The sequence below is a fragment of the Heterocephalus glaber genome, unplaced genomic scaffold (assembly GCF_053883595.1).
Source record: "Heterocephalus glaber isolate CG9 unplaced genomic scaffold, H.glaber_assembly_v1.0 deba00001564, whole genome shotgun sequence".
Lineage (NCBI taxonomy): Eukaryota > Metazoa > Chordata > Mammalia > Rodentia > Bathyergidae > Heterocephalus > Heterocephalus glaber.
Genome location: NW_028258351.1, coordinates 23,176,187 through 23,198,504, shown reverse-complemented (window position 1 = coordinate 23,198,504; position 22,318 = coordinate 23,176,187). Strand labels below are relative to the sequence as shown.

At 39.1% G+C, this 22,318-nt stretch overlaps 1 protein-coding gene across 14 annotated transcripts in view; it reads right to left on the bottom strand.

The window, feature by feature from the left end:
- The window catches only part of Dnah9 (dynein axonemal heavy chain 9), a 373,887-nt gene that overhangs the window by 154,587 nt on the left and 196,982 nt on the right, over positions 1–22,318 (bottom strand). For all 14 annotated transcript variants that reach the window (XR_002386940.2, XR_015443305.1, XR_015443304.1 and 11 more), the window contains 4 exons: positions 21,823–21,984; positions 17,884–18,080; positions 9,478–9,640; positions 7,610–7,733 (listed from right to left, as the gene is read on the bottom strand). Coding sequence is in view for 9 of the 14 variants with exons in the window: in XM_087192015.1 (XP_087048141.1) it covers positions 7,610–7,733; positions 9,478–9,640; positions 17,884–18,080; positions 21,823–21,984 (646 nt within the window). In the remaining 5 variants the exon portion in view is untranslated. The remainder of the gene's footprint in view (positions 1–7,609; positions 7,734–9,477; positions 9,641–17,883; positions 18,081–21,822; positions 21,985–22,318) is intronic.

The window sequence follows — 22,318 nt, the reverse complement described above, 5'->3', positions numbered from 1 at the left end:
AACAACAATAACAAAACTCAAGGAAAACATTATGAAAATGTATGTTAATTCATATTATTGTTAAATGGCTAATCTCTTTAATATGTAAAGAAATTCTCTACAAATGAAAGATAAGTAAATAAGATATGTTGAAGGATATGAAAAGAGTTTACAGTAAATGAAATAAAAATAAAAATGAATAATAAAGGGAATAATGAAGGAAATAAAACTATTTCTTAGATATTTAATATCACTTGTAATAACAGAAATGCACATGAAGTCTATGTCATACCACCCTGAGTGTGCCTGATCTCGTCTTATCTTGGAAGCTAAGCAGGGTCAGGCCTGGTTAGTACTTGGATGGGAGAATTGCACATCAAAACTGCTTAGTTACTTTTTGTACAAATCAGATTGGCAAACATGAACCAATATAGCCTCACTCATAATAGCAGAAATGTACATTAAAATTATGTCTAATTATTATTTTTACCAGCTTGGCAAAAATCTGGAAGGTAGATAAAACATTTTTTTAATGAGGCAATGTATGTGAGTAAAATTATATGTTCATTTGACTGAAGAATAAAAATTTTAAACATCCTAATCAAATATATAAAATTGATATATGATAGCTACTTAAAGTTTATCTTGGCAATGTAAGGATAGTTAAATTCTAGAAAAATCTGTGAAAATAATTTACTATATTAATAGATTTAAAAAATAAAACAAGAAGACCATTGAAACAGATATATAAAACTTCTAAAAAACTGTCAGCAAACCAGGAATGAATCTGATAATACATATCAACCTCAAACCCAAAGCAAACATCCTACCTAAATATTCCCTTTTAGATCAAGAATAAGACAAACATCACTGTATTATGCATTTTATTCAACATTATGCAGGAGGTTGCCAGATTATGCAAAATGTTAAGAAAAAGAATAAAATGACAGGGATAGTTGAGAAACTAATAAAACTGTTACTGTTTGAAATGTACTTTTATACATAAAAAATCTAAAAAGAATTCACATAAGTAATTAGAACTCATGAGTGTTCAACAATAAGCCTACTGGATACAAAATCAATATTGGAAAATTAAATTGCATTTCTGTCCTCTAGCCAAAAAAAGAAGTGTGAGGACAACAAAAAAGGTATATAGAAGTTATTTAGAATTCTAACGAAAATATAAGCAGCTAAATAATAATATAAAAGATGTGCCAGATCTTAATGTAAAAACCACAGTATACTATTGAAGGTAATGAACAAAACCCTGAACAAGTAGAAAGAAATACTGTGTTTGTGGGAATGCTGCAGTAGAACCACAAAGATGTAAGTTCAATAAAAGATTAAATGAGTTCATTTTTTTATCTTGACAAGCATATTCTAAAATGTAGATGGAAGAGGCAAGGGTAAAGAATGGCTTTCTTGAGGAAGAGCCAAAAGAAGAGATGTATCCTTCCAGAAATGAAATGACCTTGTGAAAGCTATGCTCTCTACAGCAATGGAAAACTGGAATTGGGATAAATAGATCAAAGTGAAGCACCTAGCAATAGAACCAGTTGGAAACAGAAAATTGACATTAAAAATCAGTGTGCAAAGGGATGAACTAACAAGTGACATTAGGATAATTCAATGTTAATATAAATAATGATGTTAGGATAATTCAATATTAATACAACAAATACAATGAGATCACTATATGAAAATTAATTCTATATAAAGTAAAGACACAAATATGGAAAGTAAAATTAAAATGGAGGCAATTATTTTTATGGCATTGAGATAGAACAAAATTTCTGAAACAACACAGAAAACACACAGCAGTAAAAATGCTGTTGCTGGATGTGGTTGTGCACACCTGTAATCCCAGTGCTCATGAGGCTGAGGTGGGAGTATTGCCACTAGTTCGAGGCCAGCCTGGGCTCCACAGTGAGTTCAAGGCCAGCCTGAACTATGTAGTGAGACCCTGTCTCAAAAAAAAAAGAAAAAAAAAGAAAAGAAAAAGAAATAAACTGTCAATTTTATAACATTAAAGCTAAACTGGTATAACAAAAGGCAGACAAACTTGAAAATGATTTTTACAAGCCATGTAATAAAGAAAGGGTTGCTATTCAAAATACATGAGGAACTCCTACAAATACCTAAGAAAAAGAGACCAAGACCCACAGAGCAAATTATACAATAGATAACTTACAGAGGAGAAACAGGAATAGACAGTAACTATTTATAAAGATGCTCAATGTCAACAGCGAAAAAGGAAAGGGAAACTGAGATTTTATTTTATTTCTATAGTTAAATTTATTATGCCAGATAAACTAAGTATTGGTGAGGTTGGGAGGAAACAGGTATCATGGTAACTCATTAGTTATCATGGCTGGAGACTAAATTTGCATAACTCTGCTGGAGAGCAATTTGGCACTTTTATTTAGTAAAGTTGAAATACACATACCAGATGACCTAGTCACCTTGGTTTTGAGTACCTACTTAAAGAAACTCTTGCACATGTACAACCAGCAAAGTTGCTATTTTGTCATACAGTTCACAATTGCATGGGTGTTTGTTTCACTGTTTTCTACAAGTCCAAAATATTTTGTAAAGAAATATAGAAAAACATAGAGGAAGACTAGTCAGTGTAGATAGTGAGAATATGATAATTATAAATTTAAATCTTTTGAGAATTTAGTCTCGGAAAAGTTTCCAGGATTGTTGCCTGTCATTTCAAGTTAAAGAAAGATGATTTTATAAAACTTTAATTTTAAAAAACCTTGGAGTGATTGCTCTTGTTTGAAAGCAGAGAAGACAGCAAGTCAGAAATTTAAAGAAGACAGGATAAAGAGAAATTCTGAATTAGGAACCAGGGGATGGGAGGGTTGGTCTTGGAAAGGAGGAATAGTAATATTGGAGAAAAGGAGAAAACCGTGAAGAAATGGAGACAGACTATGATGTATAAAGATAGTCGTGAGGCTCATACTAAATGACACAAATTTTCTTTAAGAAAGGGATGAGATTGATTGAGAGAAGTAAGAAGGAATGAAGCAATACCACAGACAAAAAGTTGAAAACAATAGATATGATGCAAAGGGTGAATGTGGTTCGCGCTAGGATATATATGGGCATTGGGAAAACCCTTTCACATTTCCAGGACCAGTCCTTATGGAGATACTGAGACTATCTGGATCTAGAACTGCATACAAGCTCTGCAAGAAGCTCCTTATATCCATATGCTTCTTCTTTCTTCCATAACTCACGTAGAAATGCCAGCATCATAACAAATGTTAGCGATGGAAGACATCCTTGGGGCTACCCACCCATCCTGCTTCTTTGAGGACCCAGGCGAAGTCCTAAAGGGGATGATTTGACAAAAATGGTATCCAACTAATCAAAGTGCCTGAAATCATGATCTTATGAGTCCCTGGAGCTGCTGAACCTCTTTGCACGACTGCATCAGGAGGAAACTTGGTTCGACAGCATTAAACTGGCCAGGAGACTTTAAAAGTTTTTTTTGTACCAATTAGCTTTAATCATTTAAAAGGTCAAAATTTTATAAAATGAATTATCATGAAAATCCTCATTTACTTTCTTCCTTTAATTGGACAAACCTGATTTAACTTCCATTCTCTAGGATATTTAAATAGCATACCTATAAAACACTTTGTGCTATAACTTGTCAAAATCAAGATCTTACTAATGGAATAAATTATTTCTGCTTCTTTTAATAAAAGTAGGGATCAGAGGAAACTGCTAAGAAAATGAAATGATATTTAGCATGTGTTGGGAGTTAAGGAATTCAGGGCAGGTTTTGAAAAGTAATATTGAGGTGGCATTGGCATGAGCCAAGCTCATCATGCTGCCTGTAGTGACCCAAATTTCTTTCTCCAGGGCTGCTGTGATTACCTGCATTTCCTCTCTGTTAGTATGTTAGAGCGCCCAGGGAGAACTGGGATTCCCTTTGGTCTTACGACATTTGTAATGCTACAATCTGCATTCTTCACGTTTCTTTTAGTTGAGAGATGTAGTGTTTATGCCCTTTTGGTGTTTTATCTGTAAGATGCTGAATACTGAGGAGGCAAATTACGGCCTGCTGGCTGGCCCTGGCTCACTGTCTGTTTTTGTGTGGCCTACAAGCAAAGGATGGTTTGGAGACTTTTTAATGATTGAAAAAATTAAAATAATAATATTTAATGGCACATGAAAATGATATGAAATTCAAATTTTATTATCCATAAATAGTTTTATTGGCCATAGCCATGCTCATTCATTTAGGTATTGTTTATGGCTATTTTTCATTACAGTAAAAAGTTGAGTAGTTGTGACAGAGACTACATGGTTTGCAAGGCCTGACATATTTACTTTTTGACCCTTTTTACAAAAAGCTCCTTGACCTTGGTTTATAGGGTACTCCTAATGCCAAGATGCTGAAAGCATTTAGGTCATTTAGAGACTTTATCTAGGGTCACATGATGGTGGTGTTTGTCACAAGATTTGAGGAATCTATAAAAACAAGATCACTAGATGGAATATCTGGGGCTAAACACCTCTGAATTGCCAGCGAAGTTTGCATTTTCAGATGTGTTTCTCCAAGTTTTTCTGGCAACATTCTTTATTGTGTGATATACCAATACTGCAGCATACTGAAAGCAGGAAAATGAACAGCCAGAGAGGATTTTGCAACATGAGCAAAGTTCAATGTCATTTACACATTTGAAAAGTTCCCTGCTATAGCCTAAAGTTAGGAAACTTTATATCTGTCTATTACATCTTTTAGTGTCTTCATGTGGTCACTAAAATGTCCTAATATTTGACAAGCCAGATAATATTCATCTGTAATGAAATGAGTAATTCTCATTTCTCCCTCTAGATTATGATGGGAACTTGACTGAGTGTGGATCAAAGACTGAGAGATGAATATCTATAAGAATTCTTAAAACACCTGAGACTGATGATAAGCATACATACTCCAGGAAATATTATAACAGGTCAATAAGATAATGACAAGAATTAGATTTTTCAGGTTCAGCAAGGGCCTACATTTCATGCACAGCTTCACCTGCAGCTGCATGATCACCATTTAAGGTTTTGGCAGTCAAGGGGAGTATCTTACAGATAGCCTTCCTCTGCTCCTGACCTGAGTGATGGCCACTCTGCCTTTATGTATTTTTGCTAATTACTCAGGAATGTATTTTTTTTCACTTTGTATGTAGGATTTCTTCCTGTAAATCTCTAACTCTTCTGAGATGCAACTGTCATATTGATGTGTTCTGATGTGCTGTGATGGGTATCAGAAGTGGGATTCATAAGCCAAATATCATCATGGTTTGATTTTGACATAGGTGTCACAATAACAAGAAGTAAAATAAGGAGCTAAAGATGCAGGAGAAAACCAGATAGCTGATGTCATATTACTAGTTCTCTCAGGAAGAAATTTTGGGGGATAGTTGTATTAAGCATTCATTCACTACCTTTATAGCCAATGTGACAGTACTTGTAGATAACCACAGAGTAATGAGTTATAGGCAAGTACCCAAGGTGTGGTTTCCTGCTCTTACTGTGTTTTCCAAGAGTGGAGTAATTGCACAACCTCACAAAATTGAAAAAATTGGGAATGTAGATTTTGAAAATCCTTACAGCCTTGGTTGGACTGGCTTTGAGTTACTTTGTAGCCAGATGTTATTTATTCGACAGGGAATAGTAGGACTAACATAGACTCCAATTCTCCTTGTTAAAGTAGTTAAGTTAAAAAAAACAGAGGACAATTAGAAGAAAAAAGTGTTAATCTGAAATGTATTTCCACCTTAACATATGTGTGCAAATCTTGCTTTTTTTTTTTTTTTAATATAAAGGCCTTAAAAGGGAACTGTGAACCTGAAATTCTATGACTTTGGAACACACTGATTGCATTAAGTTTTCACTGGGCAAATCTTCAGAAATTCACTTGTGCTTGAAAAAAAAGTTGTCTTCTAAATGAAAAATTAAAGATACTTAATTGAGGAATAAAATTTCAGCTGGCAAACGTATAACAACTTCTGTGTCTCAAATATTATTTTAGGAGAAGGTGACCTGGCTGAATTGGGCCCAAGTGCAATACAGAGCAAGGCTGGCAACATGCCTGACATCTCCAAAGCTGTGAGTCTTTGGAAGTACAGACTCTTAGGCTGTTTTAGAAATTAGGCTTCAGGATACCTTCAGGGTGGGAGGCCAGTTGGATCTCTCTCATTTAAAAAAATAATAAAAGGTGGGCAATGCTGTAGGTTAAACATTATGGTGATGAGATATTAAAGAAAGTATTTAGGAAGGGGAAAATTTGTTGTATTAGAGGAGAAAAGGTTTAAGAGTTGATAGGAAAACTCCTGGATATAGAGCTAACTTAAGCAGGATAGACTGGGAAATAAATGAATGGGGGATCAGTGCAATGCCAGGATCCAACACAGGAAGGAACCTGGGATGGGGCCTCATCAGAAACAAGCCATCATGGAACCTGTGACTGCATGGTCTGGATCAGGGGCTAGTGGCTCTTTATGGGTCACAGTAGAATGGCATAGTGTACACTGCCACAAAATATGGCACACAATGATTCTGAAGCAATGAGGTTCCTAGGGATTGGCAGGAGTTATCCTGAAATAAATGTCGCATGACATGGGATAGATGATGCAGAAATGTACCTACGATTATGTTTCTTGGACTTCATAAACAAAAGCTTATTCAGTATATGGGGGGGGGCGCTGTGGAGAAATGGGCTTATTAATTATTGGGAATTGAGTGGCAAGAATTTTTTTCAGGGACATCTGTGCACTATTTCTTTACCCAGGTGAACAGGTGGCTTTGCAGGTGTTGCATTTGGTTTAAGATTCAGGAAAGCATAATCTTTCTTTAATTGATACAAATACACATTTTGGAAACATGTAATTCATGCAATATACTTCCTTATGTAATCTATTGTCTTATATAAACATGTGTGTGTATATATATAAAAATTATAATATTTTATATATATATTTGTAATCACTGACCTAAATCCTGAACTTCTAAATAAACAAAGACAAGAAAATAGCAGAAATTGAGCTTTCTATTGAAGTCTTATAGTGTCGTAAGGCACTAGACAACAACTTGTCAAGGTTGTTGAGGACCGAGGAAAACTTTGGAGAGATATTCTACATCTGTTTCTGCTTGCACAAAGTTCCGAATCTTTGAATCTTTGTTTAATTAAATTGGTAACCCAATCTTGCCCTATTGTGTAAGTGCTATGTGTAGATGTTTTTTCTGTGTGTATTTTCTTGCCAATGTCTAAGCTATGTGAAGTCCTACACACATTGTAGTCTCTCTTGGTCATAGGTATGGAGAAGAAGCAGCACCTTTTCTCTAGTGTTAGTAGGTCCCCAGGTTTAATCTGCTCTTCTCATAATCACATCTTGCCCCACTATGAGAGTCTCAAGATTTTTATCTGATTTGTAATGAGAGTAGAATCTAAGAACCAGGATGGCTGGCCCAGCACCAACCCTAGGAAGGGCTTTAATGATCCTGTGCTGCATCAATTTTCTCCTTTTCTATGCTCCAGCTTTTTTGACCTTGGACTACTTCTCCACTTTTAAATGACTCTGATTCCACTAGAGGCATACAAATGCAGAGAGTCTCTTACCGGATGCCAAAAGATCATTGATGAGCACAAGGAACCTTTCATCAGCCACCTGGGCATCAGTCATGAGGAACACTGTGCTGAGATTCTTTACCCCAGCTTTCAGACACAGGCTGGCCAGGTCCACCTGTGGGCACAATCAATATCAGGAAGCTCTGACAAGAAGGCCTTCTCCAAAGAGATCCCCAACCCACTCTTCAAATATGGAACTATTTTATCATCCACTTTAATGAGAAATAAAGTCAACAATGGGAGGTAAGAAGGAGTGCTATCTTGCACTGACAGTGAGGAAAATATACCTCGTTTCCATGCTGCAGTGTATGTGGAAGTGGGCAAACAAAGCCACACAGAGAAGACCTTTAATTCATGGTGGTTCCTGCACTAGCTTCTGGAGCTCCTGATTTGTGCAAAGAGCTGCTTCTCTCAAAAGGCGAGGTGATTTTTGTTCATCTGTTTTATTTATGTCGTTATGTAAGTGAATGACCTGCTCCACAAGGCAAGTCACTGCCCTTAGCCTTGACAGAAGAGTCACATACTGGGTTGCCTAGGGTTCATATGTCTTATGCCAGTGTTCTTACAATTGTCAGTAGCTCTAGCCAGACTTTTGTTGAAAAACATACACAGTACTTGGGAATACTCATACATATCCACAATTAGCTACAGAAGTCACACCCACTCAAAGCTGGGGGTGCAGATGGAGATGTGTAAGGTTATGGGCTAGTTCTGGTACAAAATCCTGAATTTATCCAGTTTGGTCCATCTTAGTTCCTTTGGTGTGTCACCCTTACAAAGCTCAGCCACTGCCCCTTACCTTGGTCTTTTCTCTCCAGCACCACTCTGAGCTCATTCCTAACAGCCTCAGGCATTCCTTTATTGTAGAATTTCCTTAATGTCCAAATAACTCCCCTTTAAAGATAATATACTTCCTTTTAGATCAACTAATCTCACTTTATGTTTTTACAGAATAATCTAAGACAGTGTTTCTCAATTCTCATTAGAATCATCTGGGGGATGCTCTGAAAAACCCTGATACCCAGGCTATTACCTAGAACAGCTAGAGGTAGGATGCAGGCATCAGCATTATTTGAAGAGCCCCTGTGATTCCAGTATATAGCTAAAGTTTTAGTACAGAAACACTGTCATGTCATTATGTAAATGCATAATTCCCATCACACTATCTTGGCTTGTCTTTTTTGTAAGCACTAAATAAAGGCCTCAAGTGACCTTGGACACAGCCAGTGTCCCCAGGCTAAACTGTGCTGTCAGAGCAGAAGCAAGCATCTCCCTCTTCCATCACCGGTTGAAAGATTATGAGGCAAGTTTGGCTCAGTGCTTGGCTCAGTTGTCCCAGCAACAGCAAGGGCAGCATCCTGATGGAAATTCTACCATGTCTCTCTCCTGTGACTCTGTTGTGGCTGTGGATAAAAGGGTGAGGACCAGACCAAATGACCTCTGCAGTTTGTACACAATGCCTTTCTTCACTTTCCATGCATCATGGCTCCTATGTGTTTGCTGTCTAAAACTAGGAAATGTCACCGAATGTCCTGAGGGCCCAGCAGTTATTGAAGCTGTCTTTTAAAATATGAATTTCTTATAAAGCCTGGGCAGACTGTTGGGATTCTTAAGTCTGTGAGAGCGGCTATCAAGCTGTGTGCCAAATTTGATATAGATCTTGGAAAGGCCACTGTTCCCTGGCTGTGTCTGATGGGAAAAGAGCCACTCATCTCACCAGGACTGAAACTAAGAAGAAAGTGGATGGACAATTAAGGGGAGGTACTAGGCAGGGGCGCTGGAGAACTAATGAAGAGTGATACGGAGTTGTGTGGTTAAAGAGACGCTGCCTCCTCCCCACAGCTCAGTAACCATCTTACCTTGAAGTCAGGGATCTGGTAGCCTTTGCGCAGTGTGATCTGGAATACATCCATGGAGCTGACGAAAGCTGCAAGCCTGGTCAGACTCTGCTTGCCACTCCCACCCACACCAACCAGCAGAGCATTTCCCCGAGGGGACTCCAAGATGCGACTGATACGGCAGCTAAGGGGAGGGAAGCAGAGGCTCATACTTTAGTCAGACGGGCCTTGGGGAGGAAGATACGTGATATAATACGGGGTGAGCAGGAACAGAGGCCTTGGCTGAGGCACATCACGGGCCAAACCCTGGGAATCTTTAGGGTCCCCAACCTGGCTTCGACTTCTTGCCCGAGAGGACTGAAGTTGCTGTTGCTTTGCTGGCAGCCACAACCTCTGGTGAAATGAGAAAGAGGGGAGGAAGAGCCGGCGACAGGCAGCACTGGGGGGGCAGTGATGGGGGTGGGCTGGGGACCCAGCAGCCTTTCCCTCTTCTTCCTGCCAAGCTTGGCTTTGCCCACCATCCACGGAAGGGGCAGGAAAAAGAAAAAAGTAGAAAACACACAATTGAACCCAAAATACCAGGGAAGGCTAGAGGACAAGGACCAGAACAGTTCACTCCTTTTTGGAAAAAAGAGAAACACGGTGAAAGTCAGCAGAATAAGAAACGAGAGTCCGGACCCAGGTCTTCTCTCTCTGTCCTTCCGGGGCATCGGTGCTTTTGCAACAAATATCTGTAGATTCTCATGGTCAACCTACGAGACGCCCACACCTTTGGTTCCTGGATTGTTCCCCTCGCAGCTTTACTTCTTACTTTCTGTGTCAATTTCCCCACCTCAGCTTTGGAGGAATATTCCAGGCCTCCTGCTGGGCTGGGAGCACCCCTGCCACAGGACCCCAGTCTTCCTGCCCACCAGGGCTGCCTCAAATGCTGCCCCATTAAGCCCTCCACAAACTCTCCTCCAGGGCATTCTGCCAAGCCTCCTCAGTAGGATTCCTTATGTAGTGCTACATTATCTACAAAAATAATTCCTCTTCTCTTTTCTTTTTCATCTTAAAACAATGGTTGTACAAAATGTGTAAAATACAGAAAGAATTCCCAATTCTAATAGCTAGCAATAAATGCTATTGACATTAGTTTTAGAGCCTCCCAGATTTTCTATTACCTGGGTGTTTGTAACTATATATTTTTGAATATATACATTTATTATACCTATCAATATATTTCTCTTATTAGATTAAAAAAATTGGATTCTAACATACTGAACAGGATGTTTTAAAACCATTTTGTTGGTTAGCAATATACTGTGATGTGGGAGGCAAAGGGGAAAGGAAAGAAGGGAAAGGAAAAATTATGAGAAAAGGGAAAAAGGAAACAAAGTCTTTGTAAATAGGGAAGGGTGGAGGGGGTGAAGGGAGGACAGGGAATGGGGAAAAAAATAAGACACATCATGAACAGGTACAAGTACCCAATGATAAATGTAAATGTATTGTATACCTAAAATGTACCAATAAAAGAATTTAAGGAAAAAAATACTGTGATTATTTCCCTATGCATTAAACAGTCTATTAAACAATGTTTTTGATAGAACAATATTGTATAGAATATCAATATTGTATTGATAATAGAAATAGAGTAAGTTGTTTGTCCACAGGGGTCCACTGTTGGATGTTTAGGTTGTTTCCAATCATTATAAATAATGTGATATATTTTTTTGTCTGTATCTCTAATTATTTCCTGGGGATAAGTTTCTAGAAGTAAAGCTGCTGAGTCCAATTGTAAGACAATGTTTGACAGCTTTTGCTATGCATTGAAAATGACCCACCAGAACAGTGGTGCCAATTTTTACCCTTCTTAGCTGGATTTGATCAAAGGATATACCTATTTTATTGCAGGATGAGACTCTATTGGATTGTATTCATTGAATCAGAATGTAAAAAAGTGAATTCACGTATTGATAATCATGAGACCAAAAGAGTGCAAAGATAAGAACTCAGGTAGTATTTGGCCAAATAGAGCAGTTACACATTTGACATGGTAATAAACAAATTATACTCCTATCTTCATTAATGATATTATAATTAGAAACACTACACTGAAATTAAGTAAATTACTTAATTTAAGTGGAACAACTTAAAATCTAGCTGAACTAAGTTTGGAAGAAAGGTTGGGGAATAGTTTTAGTGGATGGGGTTTGATATGTCAACAAAATATTTGTGTGAGGTTGTAAACCTTCTACTGAGCTTCTATGGTATGAATTTTCTTATTACTGCAAATTTCTTACATGCACTGATGCCTTGGTCATAATGAACATAAATAAACTGTTTTGAGTCCTCATTGCCTCATCTCTCCTGTGGGATAGGTTTGCTCTTGGGAAGGGAATCCTGGCAGACGTGTATGTATGACAACACTCCTCACCAGCAATACATAGGGAGGGCTGGCCCCCAATCTTACACACACACATACACACACACACACACACACACTATGTCTATATCTGTATCTATATGTATATCTTTTCTAATTTAATGGTTGAAAATGTGGTTTTAATATTTATTTGATTTCTGGGGAAATTAGCATTTTTCATGTTTATTAATCATTATATTTTTTTCTTTTGTGAATGCTAATTTTTCAATTTAAATGTGGTTCTAAACTTGTAAGTTCTCTCTCCTTTATGCACTTGTATGTTGTTTCAAATTATCTTCCAGTTTCTCATTTTTACTTTTTAGTATCCTTTAAGGTGTTTTAGACATACTGAAACTTTTTGGACTCAAGCATCATCTCATTTGACTAATAAATGTATCTAACATTTATTCACCTAAATACTCAGGAATTATTTCTTGACCTGCAGCTGGTTCTTTTTTGATTTCACTTTCTCATTCTAATTATTTAATTGTGAAACTTATATTCTGTCTTTGGATATACTTCTCTTTTTCTCTTAGGAAATCATTCCTTAACATCTGAAAAGTATGAGGATACATACAATGCTAACACATCAAAGGTATCCAATAAAGTTTTATTAAATTGAAACAGAACAACCCATGTCTTATACTCAGGATCAAATTTGGAAAAATGTATGTAATGACTCATTACACTATGTGCAAGAAATCATTCAGTTGTGTCTATGTTGGTGCCTAATAAAAGGAGAAACTTTGGTGCTAACAGATCCAGGTCCTGTCTTCTGTTTCAGAACAGATGAAGCAAGACCATTCTAGTGGAGGAGAGAGGCAAACCCAGAGGAAGAGGTGGAGTCCAACCAGGTTCCCTGGGTAGCCCGACACCCAGCTGTATCCCAAAAGACCTGAACTCAGCTTAGCATGGCTCCTGCTCTTCAGTATCAAAGTGGGAAATGCATCAGTAGTGATGAAGTTTCTAAGGAATGGTTAAGTCTGCAACTGTCAGCATTAGACTCCAGCTGGGGATTCATTAGCAACCTCTGACGAGGGCAAAGGACTCTGCATTTAAATTACAAAATTTAAAAAGATCAATATTCTCAAGGGCTGCTGGGCCAGAAAACCAAGGCAGTCTGTGTTAAGCTTATTACTGAATTTCTGGGAGATTAAAAACAAAAGCTGAAGATGAACCACAGCACAGCTGGAGGAAGCAGTTTATTGAAGACTAAAGACACACACACACACACACACACACACACACACACACACCCCAACCCCTGGAGGACTAAGATAGTGGGGACACAAAAGAAGTACATCTGAAGTTCTGTTTTGTTAAAGACTAAGTGCTTCTAAGAGAAAAAAAGAGAGCAGGCGGAAAACACATGTGGGAGTGACAAAAGAAAGAGGTAAAGAAGAAGATGAATGAAAATTATGCCAAAAGTGAGTGAAAAGATCTAGTTTAAGGCTGTAAGGAAAAGCAGAAGAATCTGCTGAAATGGTGAAGGGAGTCAATGGAAGAGGAAAATGGTACTATTTAAGAAAGAGAAATAGCACAAGAGAAATTCTGTGGTATTTATTTACTGCTTATTCAATGCAAAGCACTTCACAGGCAGCAACAACCCTACAATGTAGGCACTCATTATTCTCATTTTCCAGATGAAAAAACTGAGCCTTGGTGAAATTAAGTGTCCTTCCCAAAGTACCCTACCCTATTTGTGGCAGAGCCAGGATTTGAACTTTGGATCTGATTCTATCTATAGAACCCACTTCCCTAACCACTATGTGGTGCTACATTATTCAGCATTAAAGCTGGAGACAGGAAGAGAAGGGAAGCTGGGGAAGGTGGAGGGAGTCAAACAAAAGAAAATATTAAGCACTTGGGTGGTGCAAATAAAATAGCCAGATGAAGTCAGAAAGAGCATACGCCTTAGGGTACCCTAAAAATGGGATCTTACCTTTCCCCCCATTCCGTGCCCACCCACCCGCGGGCTGCTGGGAGGACACATGCAGACCTTCTCACTCTGTCCTGCTTCCCCTGGGCTCTCAGAATGGGGGGTTCCCCGAGCAGGCCCCGCACCCTCTGTGTGCTGTGCGGTGCAGTGCGGTGAGGCTATGGAATCTTCCCATACTCGAAGCCTCTCTGTCTCTCACTGTGCTACTTGGGCTTCCTTTTTGTGGTTTAAAGACATGTTTTTGCTCTACCTGGCCATGGAGGTAGCAAAGAGGGGCCAAGGAGCCTCAAGGGAGAGGAAGGAAGGGCAGGACAAAGATAAAGTCATGGGACATGGATATTTTTAAACAAACGCACAGGAAACTGTACATCCGAATACACTTTATTCTTCAGAATTGTCTGTCTCAAAGCAATTCGTTTTTTCAGTCATTTTGGCTTTCTTAAAAGCAGCTCAGGCCTTTCTTTGGAAACTATCTCCAGAGTCTATTTATGAGCCTCAGCAGAAAAGCTAGTTTTCATAGCCAGCTCTTAATTTTTTTCGTAAAGACAATATTAGTTGCTTGATCACCCATGTTGGGAACCACACTGGTGGAATCACTAGCTAGTCTCTCAAATTGAATTCACATTTAAAGAACAAAATCTTACCTCCATTCTGAGATGAATACAGAGATGCTGGTAGCTCTTGAAGAGGAGGGAATATGCTCACTAAAGCTCTTCAAGGCTATTTACTGAGCACCTACTATGTACCAGGTGCTGCCCAAGGTCCTGGAGCTTTGGGTATGAGTGTGACAGACTGTGCACTCAAAGAGTTTACAATGCATTAGTGGGGGAAAAAAAGCATATGAATCACTATATCTGATTGTCAAGGGCACAGACTCAAGCTAGACTATACAAGACGTGGCTTCCCCATTTTTGAAGTCCTTAGCAAATTTGTTCTTATTCATTTATAAAATAGGGATAATAATAGACTTTACCTCCTTTAGAGTTTCTGTGAGGACTAAATGAACTGACAAAGCATCATGCACCACATCCACAGTGAGTTCTATGTCAAGGGCAAGTCTTACCTATCACATCAAATGCTACTTTCTCATTGAGGGCTTCTTGATCATCCTATTCAAAATTGAAACCATGCCCAGCCCTGTCCCCTTTCCCTCTCTTTTCCTCTGCATTAGTTTCCCCCATATGACATGCTAAGCAGTTTTACTGAATACCCGCTAGGCTCCAAACACCATCCTAGGTATTTAGGATCTGCAGTGGATAAAACAAAGATCCCTGCACTCATACTAAGATTTTCTTCTCTATGAATGAATATGTGTTGGATGGGTGGCTGCATGGATGAGTGGAAAAATTAGACACAGTGGTGAATCATGACAAGTGCAGCAGAGGGCCAAGGGACAACTGACTTCAGCAAGAGAGAGGTCTGTGGTGACTGTGGTGAGAGCTGCTTTATTGACAGGGTGGGAAGAAGATCGAGGAGGAGATTAGAGGTGAGAAAATATGACAGGTATGAATAATATTTTTGTGGCTTTGTTGTTAACAGGAGCAGAGGAATGACAATAGTAGATGGAAGGAGAGATAAGGGCCAAGGAATAGTTTGATTTTTGGGGGGATAAGTGATGATAAGGTATACTTATATATACTGATGTATATGATCCAGAAATTAATGTTGGGGTAAGACAAAAGAGGAAAGTAAAGAGGAGAGGGAGAGGTAGAAAGATAGGAAGAAAGAGAGAGAGGGAGATGATAATTACAGAAAGGAGTAAAGTCACTGAGAAAGTGAGAGGGAATGGGATCTCAGGCACAGATAGGGGAATGGGCCTTGGGTAGGAACAAGGGTCCTTCCTTAATGGAAGAATAAGGAAGGCAGGGCTCTGTGGTGGCATGCGGATGGGGTATAGGCTATCTACGTGTCCCAGGCAGGCAAATATGAGAATTCTCTTCTTGACACTTCTATTACCTCTGTGAAATAAAAGATGTGTTCGTGAGCTGGAACTAAACAGAGGGGAGGAACGTTAGAAGTTTGGGAGGAAAAACACAGAACGCAAGTATTTCAGGAAAACAGTGAGAAAAGTGCCCAGGATAATGGAGGAGGATTTCTAGCAGTGTTGAGGGCCCGTTTGATATTTTGATCACAAATCTGAAGCAAAACTAGTCAACATGGTGGAGGACTTTCCTTCAATAATGAATGGCTGATTAGGAACAGTTGTGGAATAAGAAGTTAGTGTGATTTAACTAAAGCAGGGTTTTGTCATAAAGATACAATGGCAGGAGAATTAGGGGAGCTTATATTGGGGTGACAGAGCCTATGGTGCCTAAAGAAGAAAGTAGACATAGTAGGGAGCGGGATAAAGGAGTCTGAGAAGGTAGAGTGCCCATAAAATGAAGTCCTGATGAAGTTTAAGAACATCTAGAATAAAAAACTAGATCAAGTGAGTGGAAGGGAAAAAAAGTATAAGTCAGAAAGTGAGATGTTTGAGATTCAGATTTCAGAGGTGGGTTTATTATTGATGATAGACATTCTGGGGTAGGAACACATAAGTGAAGGGCTGAGGTGGAAGGAAGGAAAGATCACAGGAGCTAAGGAGGCCAAGGACCAAAAGAAACAGGTTCTGAATGCCAGGGATGACTAAAGTCATGGGTGAGGAGAGGGTGGTGGCCCAAACACTAAGGCCATTGGTAAGTGATTGTTATAGTTTGGGTCTAGATGTTTCCTCAACAAAGCCTTATGCAGTCATAGGTGGGGCTTTTCAGAGGTGGATGGATCTGGAGTGTATGATGCTGGGATCAAGGGTGTGCGGTTACTAAATTAGTTCACTGATTGATTTGGTGTAGTTCTGGGTAGGATTAAGTGTGCCCCACCTTGGGTGTGAGTGCTATCTGCCCTAAGGTGGGTAGTTTGGATAAGCTATAAGGAACAGAAAGAGGGTCTCTGGTCGCTTGCTGCCTTCTACCTGCATAAACTATTTCTCCTCTGCAATGCCCCTCTGCCATGCCCCTCTGCCATACCACCCTGCCTTGGAGCCAGCCAGCTCACAGTTTGTAAGCTAAATAAACCTTTCCTCCTTTAACTTCGGGTGTTGGGTATTTTATCTCAGCAATGAGAAGAGTAACCAAGACCGTGATGGAGAAAGACTGGACATTAGCAGGTGACATTAACAAGAGAGAGAATAAGCATGGACATTGGATGACCTGTGCTTCAAAACAACTAGGGTTTGTGAAAGATCAAAAGGAGAATGACTTAAATAAGCCTTTGAGGTAGGGGTGGGGGACACAGAAGATACTTACCTTTTCTAGATCCTGGGGTACATAGGATGGGGGAGGAAAAATAGCTTAATTCAGCTGTGAAGGAAAAGTTCAGGGGAATTGAAGATGAAGCAGATTTTCCTATTGAAGACCATGAAAACCGTAGGCAAGGTTAAGGATGTTGGAGGGAAAGGAGTATGGAAAATGGGATTCAAATTCAGAAACATAAAGAGCAGTATAGGTATGGCACATTGGCACTCAATCCTAGCTTCTCAGGAAGTCCAGGTAAAAGGATCCACAATTTGAGGCCAGCCTGGGCAATTTAGTGAGACTCTGTCTCTAAATAAATAAATTTTTAAAAAGAGGAGATGTTGCTCAGTGGGAGAGCACTTGCTTAGCATGCATAAGCCCCTAAGTATAACCCTCAGGACAGAAAAAAAAAAAGATTTAACTTGTAAAATATGGATGCACTTGATCAAAACCCCTGTATTTCATTAAAAAAAATTGTCTTTGGCCAGCATGTGGGTAAGGATGGGAGCCCTTTGCTGTTCTGCTGCTCCTTTTATTATCTTTTATGATCTTCCCCTTGGTGTCACTGTGATCGTGCCTAGGGATGGTAAATGGCAGACATGGAAATAATCCAGTTCCATTAGTGTTCAGCATTCTGCTGCCTTCTAGGGCCAGGGGCAAAAATTTCAGCTGCTGCTCCTTCAGCAGCCATCTAGACCTTCATGACTGAAGCAGTAACTGCTTTTCTGGCTTTATGAAATTGTCTCCAAATGAAACCTCTGACATTGGAAAGGGGAAGCAACTGAGGAAAACAGGAAGAGAAGCACACTTACACATGGCACATGGCATCCTCAAAGAGAACCAGGTCCATCACCGTGTTGACCTCGTTGTGGTTTTCCAAGGCTTCTGCCAGTGTCTGGGTCAACACTTCCCATGACTGTACTGGCATATACTTGGGCTCACCAATACCGTTTGCAAAGTGGCAATACATGTTCAGGCTTTGGGTCTGCTCCAGGGTCTCTTCAATATCCTGGTGATGAGACAGGAGCTTTCTTACTGACTCTCAATTTTGATTTCACACAGAGCAGATTTGCGCACTCCCTGAAAATTAAAAAATTTGCACACTCTCTGCACACTCCCTGAAAATTAAATATTGGTGCTCTTTCCAACACTCCCTCCTGCCTTGAAAAGCCCATGTAAAATGGATGTTTAACATTTTTAAAAAAACCAGTTCCATGAAGTCATGGAACTCTTTATCCCATGTGGGCTGAGGATGGGAAATAGAGGGTGAGACGTGGCCTCCTCATGTGGGTAGTAAGAGTGCTTCTGTGATCATAAGACTGGATAAGGACACATGGCTGGATTTCCCTAAGTTTAGACTCTCTTACCAGTGTTGGATATAAGAAATCATGGCCCAAAGACTTCACTTCTCCTACATCCATTCCAACAAGTTTTTCTCCCTGATCTATACCATAGTCATCAGATGCCCTTTCCTGTTTTCTGTTGGAGCCAACTGTACACCATAGGTTGTGAACCCTAACATCATAGGTTCTGTCCAGAGGGTTTGGTTTCTGAAGAATGGTCTATTAGCCAGCCTTAGGTGACTGGTTTATTTGTGGGGACAAAGATAATCTTAAGCACTTATAGTACAACCTCTTATTTGTAAAAAGTTTCATGAGGATTTGCTTGCCTTGTTTCAAATCTTATGCACAAGCCAAAGGTTACCATATTCAATAAATACCTAGAAATAACTCAACTAATTTTAAAGATGTGGACTCACTCTGTCTCTTTACTACAAATCTATTCTCTGTGTATTGAAGAGGATTTTTAAAATTTAACATTAGTGGAGCAAAAAAGAACTATTAACTTGTCAAAATATAATACCTGAGCCTTCAGGTAGTAAGAAATGTAGAGGAGGCAAGTCAAAGAAAGAACAGGTTTTCTAAGACACAAGTAGGGGAAGTTATGCCTGCTCAAGTTTTTGTCTTCACCTGTTGTTATTTTCTCTTGAAGTTCAGACAGAAGACCTACCTGGGAAATGGGTGACCAGTATGCTATTTACCAGTAAGGGCACTGACCCAGGGCATAAGCCAGTGCCTTCCACACTCATGGGACAAGATCACCAAATCCAATGTAGGGAGAGTAAGGGCAATAATGAATACAAAAATGCTGCCTGAGTAAGAATAAAGGACTAGAAAGAGTTAAATATCAATGAATTATTATTCAATATTCTGAAAGTGGTTTCAGAGTCATAGAAAACCCTTGAACTATCGTAGCTTTGTTAGAGAGTAATGATAAATGTGCAGAAATTTGGATAAGATGTAAATGCTCTGCAGGAGAGTCACTTTTGCTAGTTTAGAAAAACACACAAAAAGTAATGTGGAGATCCATCTATTTACCCAGTTTGGGAAAGGGCTGACGTACTGGGGATCAGTTATGATGTCAATCAATTTGTACTAGGAATCTAGCAGAAGATAAACAAAAATACAGTGTTATAAACCTTGGTCTACAAGGATTCTTTAATGTGCAAAACAAGTCTCCAGTTTTACAATCAGAACCATGCTATGTGGAAGGGAAAGAAAAGGAAAAACAACCAACATGGTGAATTGAAGATTCCTTATTAAGTGATGCCATATCACACAGGGGTATGAATCAGAGAACATTAAGCTTTTGATGGTGGAAACAGGACTGTATCACTTCTTGGATGGAAATGTGGCAACTTTCCTTTACCAGTACCAAGATTTGCTGCAGGCAAGGGCATTTTAGGCTGGCATTTGAAGTGTTGCTGGGGAAAGAAAATGGTACTCTTCATTTTAGCTGGGTCTATGATCAAAAGGATGTTCCCCTTCTTGTACAAATCCACTGAAGGAGCTCTCCTTCAAAAACTGAGTGCTGTTACTTTAAAATGCTTTCTCAGACCAACTTATGGAGACAAGCAAGTCTTATTTGTGGAGTGAGCAATGAATATATAAATTGGCTAACTCTCTAATGCTCAGAGAAGGGCATCTAAGATGTAAGAGTTCTGAACCTCAGGCCCCATAAAAATGATGAGTGAAATAGAAGAATTTAGGGTGTTCAGCCCAGTAAAATGCACACTGAAACAAGGTACTTAAAATTCTCTCTGACCATTTGAAAGACTGCTATATACAGGTTGGGATACTGTAAATATCTTCAGAGATAGATCCAGGATCTTATGAGGAAAAAATATGTAGCTGAACCAGTGAGTGCTATGGTTTGGATGTTGTTTTTCTCCCAAAGGTTCATGTGTCGGAAGCTTGGTCCCTGGTGTGGCTGTGGGAGATGTGGTAGGACGTTTCAGAGGTGGGGCTTAACAGAAGGTGATTAGGTCATTGAGGGGATGCCCTCTGAAGGGATTGATGCTGATCTTGTGGAGTGAGTAGCAGTTCTTACAAGCACGGCTTGTTACTGAGAGTGAAGCTGACCCATGAATCCCTCCCATTTCCTGACTCATCACATAGTCTCTTCCACACAAGTTCCTCCCACTGTGGTGCCATCCACCGTAAGTCCCTCACCAGGGGCTGAATTGACAGGAAACTGCCAGGAGACTGTCAGTCTCCCAAATTATAATCCAAACAAAACTTTTTTTTTTGTAAATTACCCAGACTCAGGTGTTTTGTTACAGTGACAGAAAAGAAAAAAACACTAATGAATTAGGGGCAATATGACACAATTATATACAAGCCTTGATTAACACTCAGCTCAAGCAAGGATAATAAACAGTAGACTTTGATCAATAGGGTCATTGTTAATTACAGAGGTAATTTTGATGCTAAGAAATGTACTATAACCTCCAGAGGTGTTACTTTATCAGTGTTTCCCAAGACATATTCCATAATTTTATAAATTATTAATAGGTTTTGTGAAGGGAAAAGAGTTTCAGGGTTCCATACATTTGCAAAATGGTATGTGAATCAGGGTTGCTCCAGATTTCTGGGTTTTAATGTGCTAAATGCAGGGCAAAATTCCTAAAGGGGGATAAAATACAAAGTACTAACCCCACTCATTTCATCATAGATGCCTTCTTCCCAACTGTCTAACAGAATGTATTTTGGGAGACACAGTAACAGAGCTATAGTACTTAAGAAAAGGAGAAATGATGATCTTGCTTTTGGTCAGACCACAGCTGGGTGACAAAAGTCAGGCACCACAATTTCAGAGGAAAGAATGGTTGACAGAGCAATCAAGATGATGTTATTTTTCTCTGGGTTTGAAAACAATGCATCAGAAACAGTTAAAAGAAGTTGACTCTGTGGATTGAAGGGGGGAAGACTAAATGAGGCCAAGATAAATGTTCACAAACTATTTGAAAGTTTGGATTTGGCCTAGAGTTAATGGGGTAGGAAATGAATCTTAAGTCATTATTAGACTGAATTTCCAGTCTTCAAAATGGTTCCAAATTTCAGAATTGTTCCATATTTCCAGTTGTTAGCACTTCCCAAATGGCTACGATGGGAAAGGTGAGGTGGTGCGAGGGACGCTGGGCCATCACTAGGGCGACCAACCTGGAAAATGCTGCAGAGATAACTCAGGATCGTGTGGACCCTTGGGCTAGTTGTTCTGAGATCCATGACTAATTTGTGTTTATTCTTGCTCCTATATGTGTAGCCTGGGAAAAAATGATAAAAGTTTTTTTCTTAACCTAATCTCTGACCTTTTCCCAATGAATGGACTAGATTGTGTCATTTGGTAATCATCTGCATAGTTATAAATTACTTTTTTAAATATGAAAATAATCACAAGGCAGTACTTACATCAAAGATTTTCTTGAGTACTTCTGTCTGGATTTTATCAAAGAGATCAAAGTCCTTTTCTTCCATCATCTTATCCCGATAAACCCGATTTGATTCATGAAGATAGAGCTTTACTAGATCCTGTATGGATTTTACACATTCTACTGAGGCGAAAAGAATGCCCTTCAAGGAGAACAGACCAAAAAACAAAATAAAACAACAAGCAAACAAACAAAACCCTTCACATTAGTAACATTTCAGAGGTACAACCAGCTAAAAAAAATTAAACAAACAAAAAACCTTATGGAGCATTTTGCCCAACCTTGGGTAATGCCTGGGAATTGGCTCACCAAAGAGTATTTGACAGTGAATGGACCCTTGGATGTTGAGAAAGAGCTTGTGGGGAAAGATCCAGGTGTCAGAAGCAGATGGATCTGACTTCAAATACTTTCGCAATCACAGCAACTGTGTGACTTTGAGTAAGGCCTGTGACATCTCTGAATCTTAGTTTGCTCAC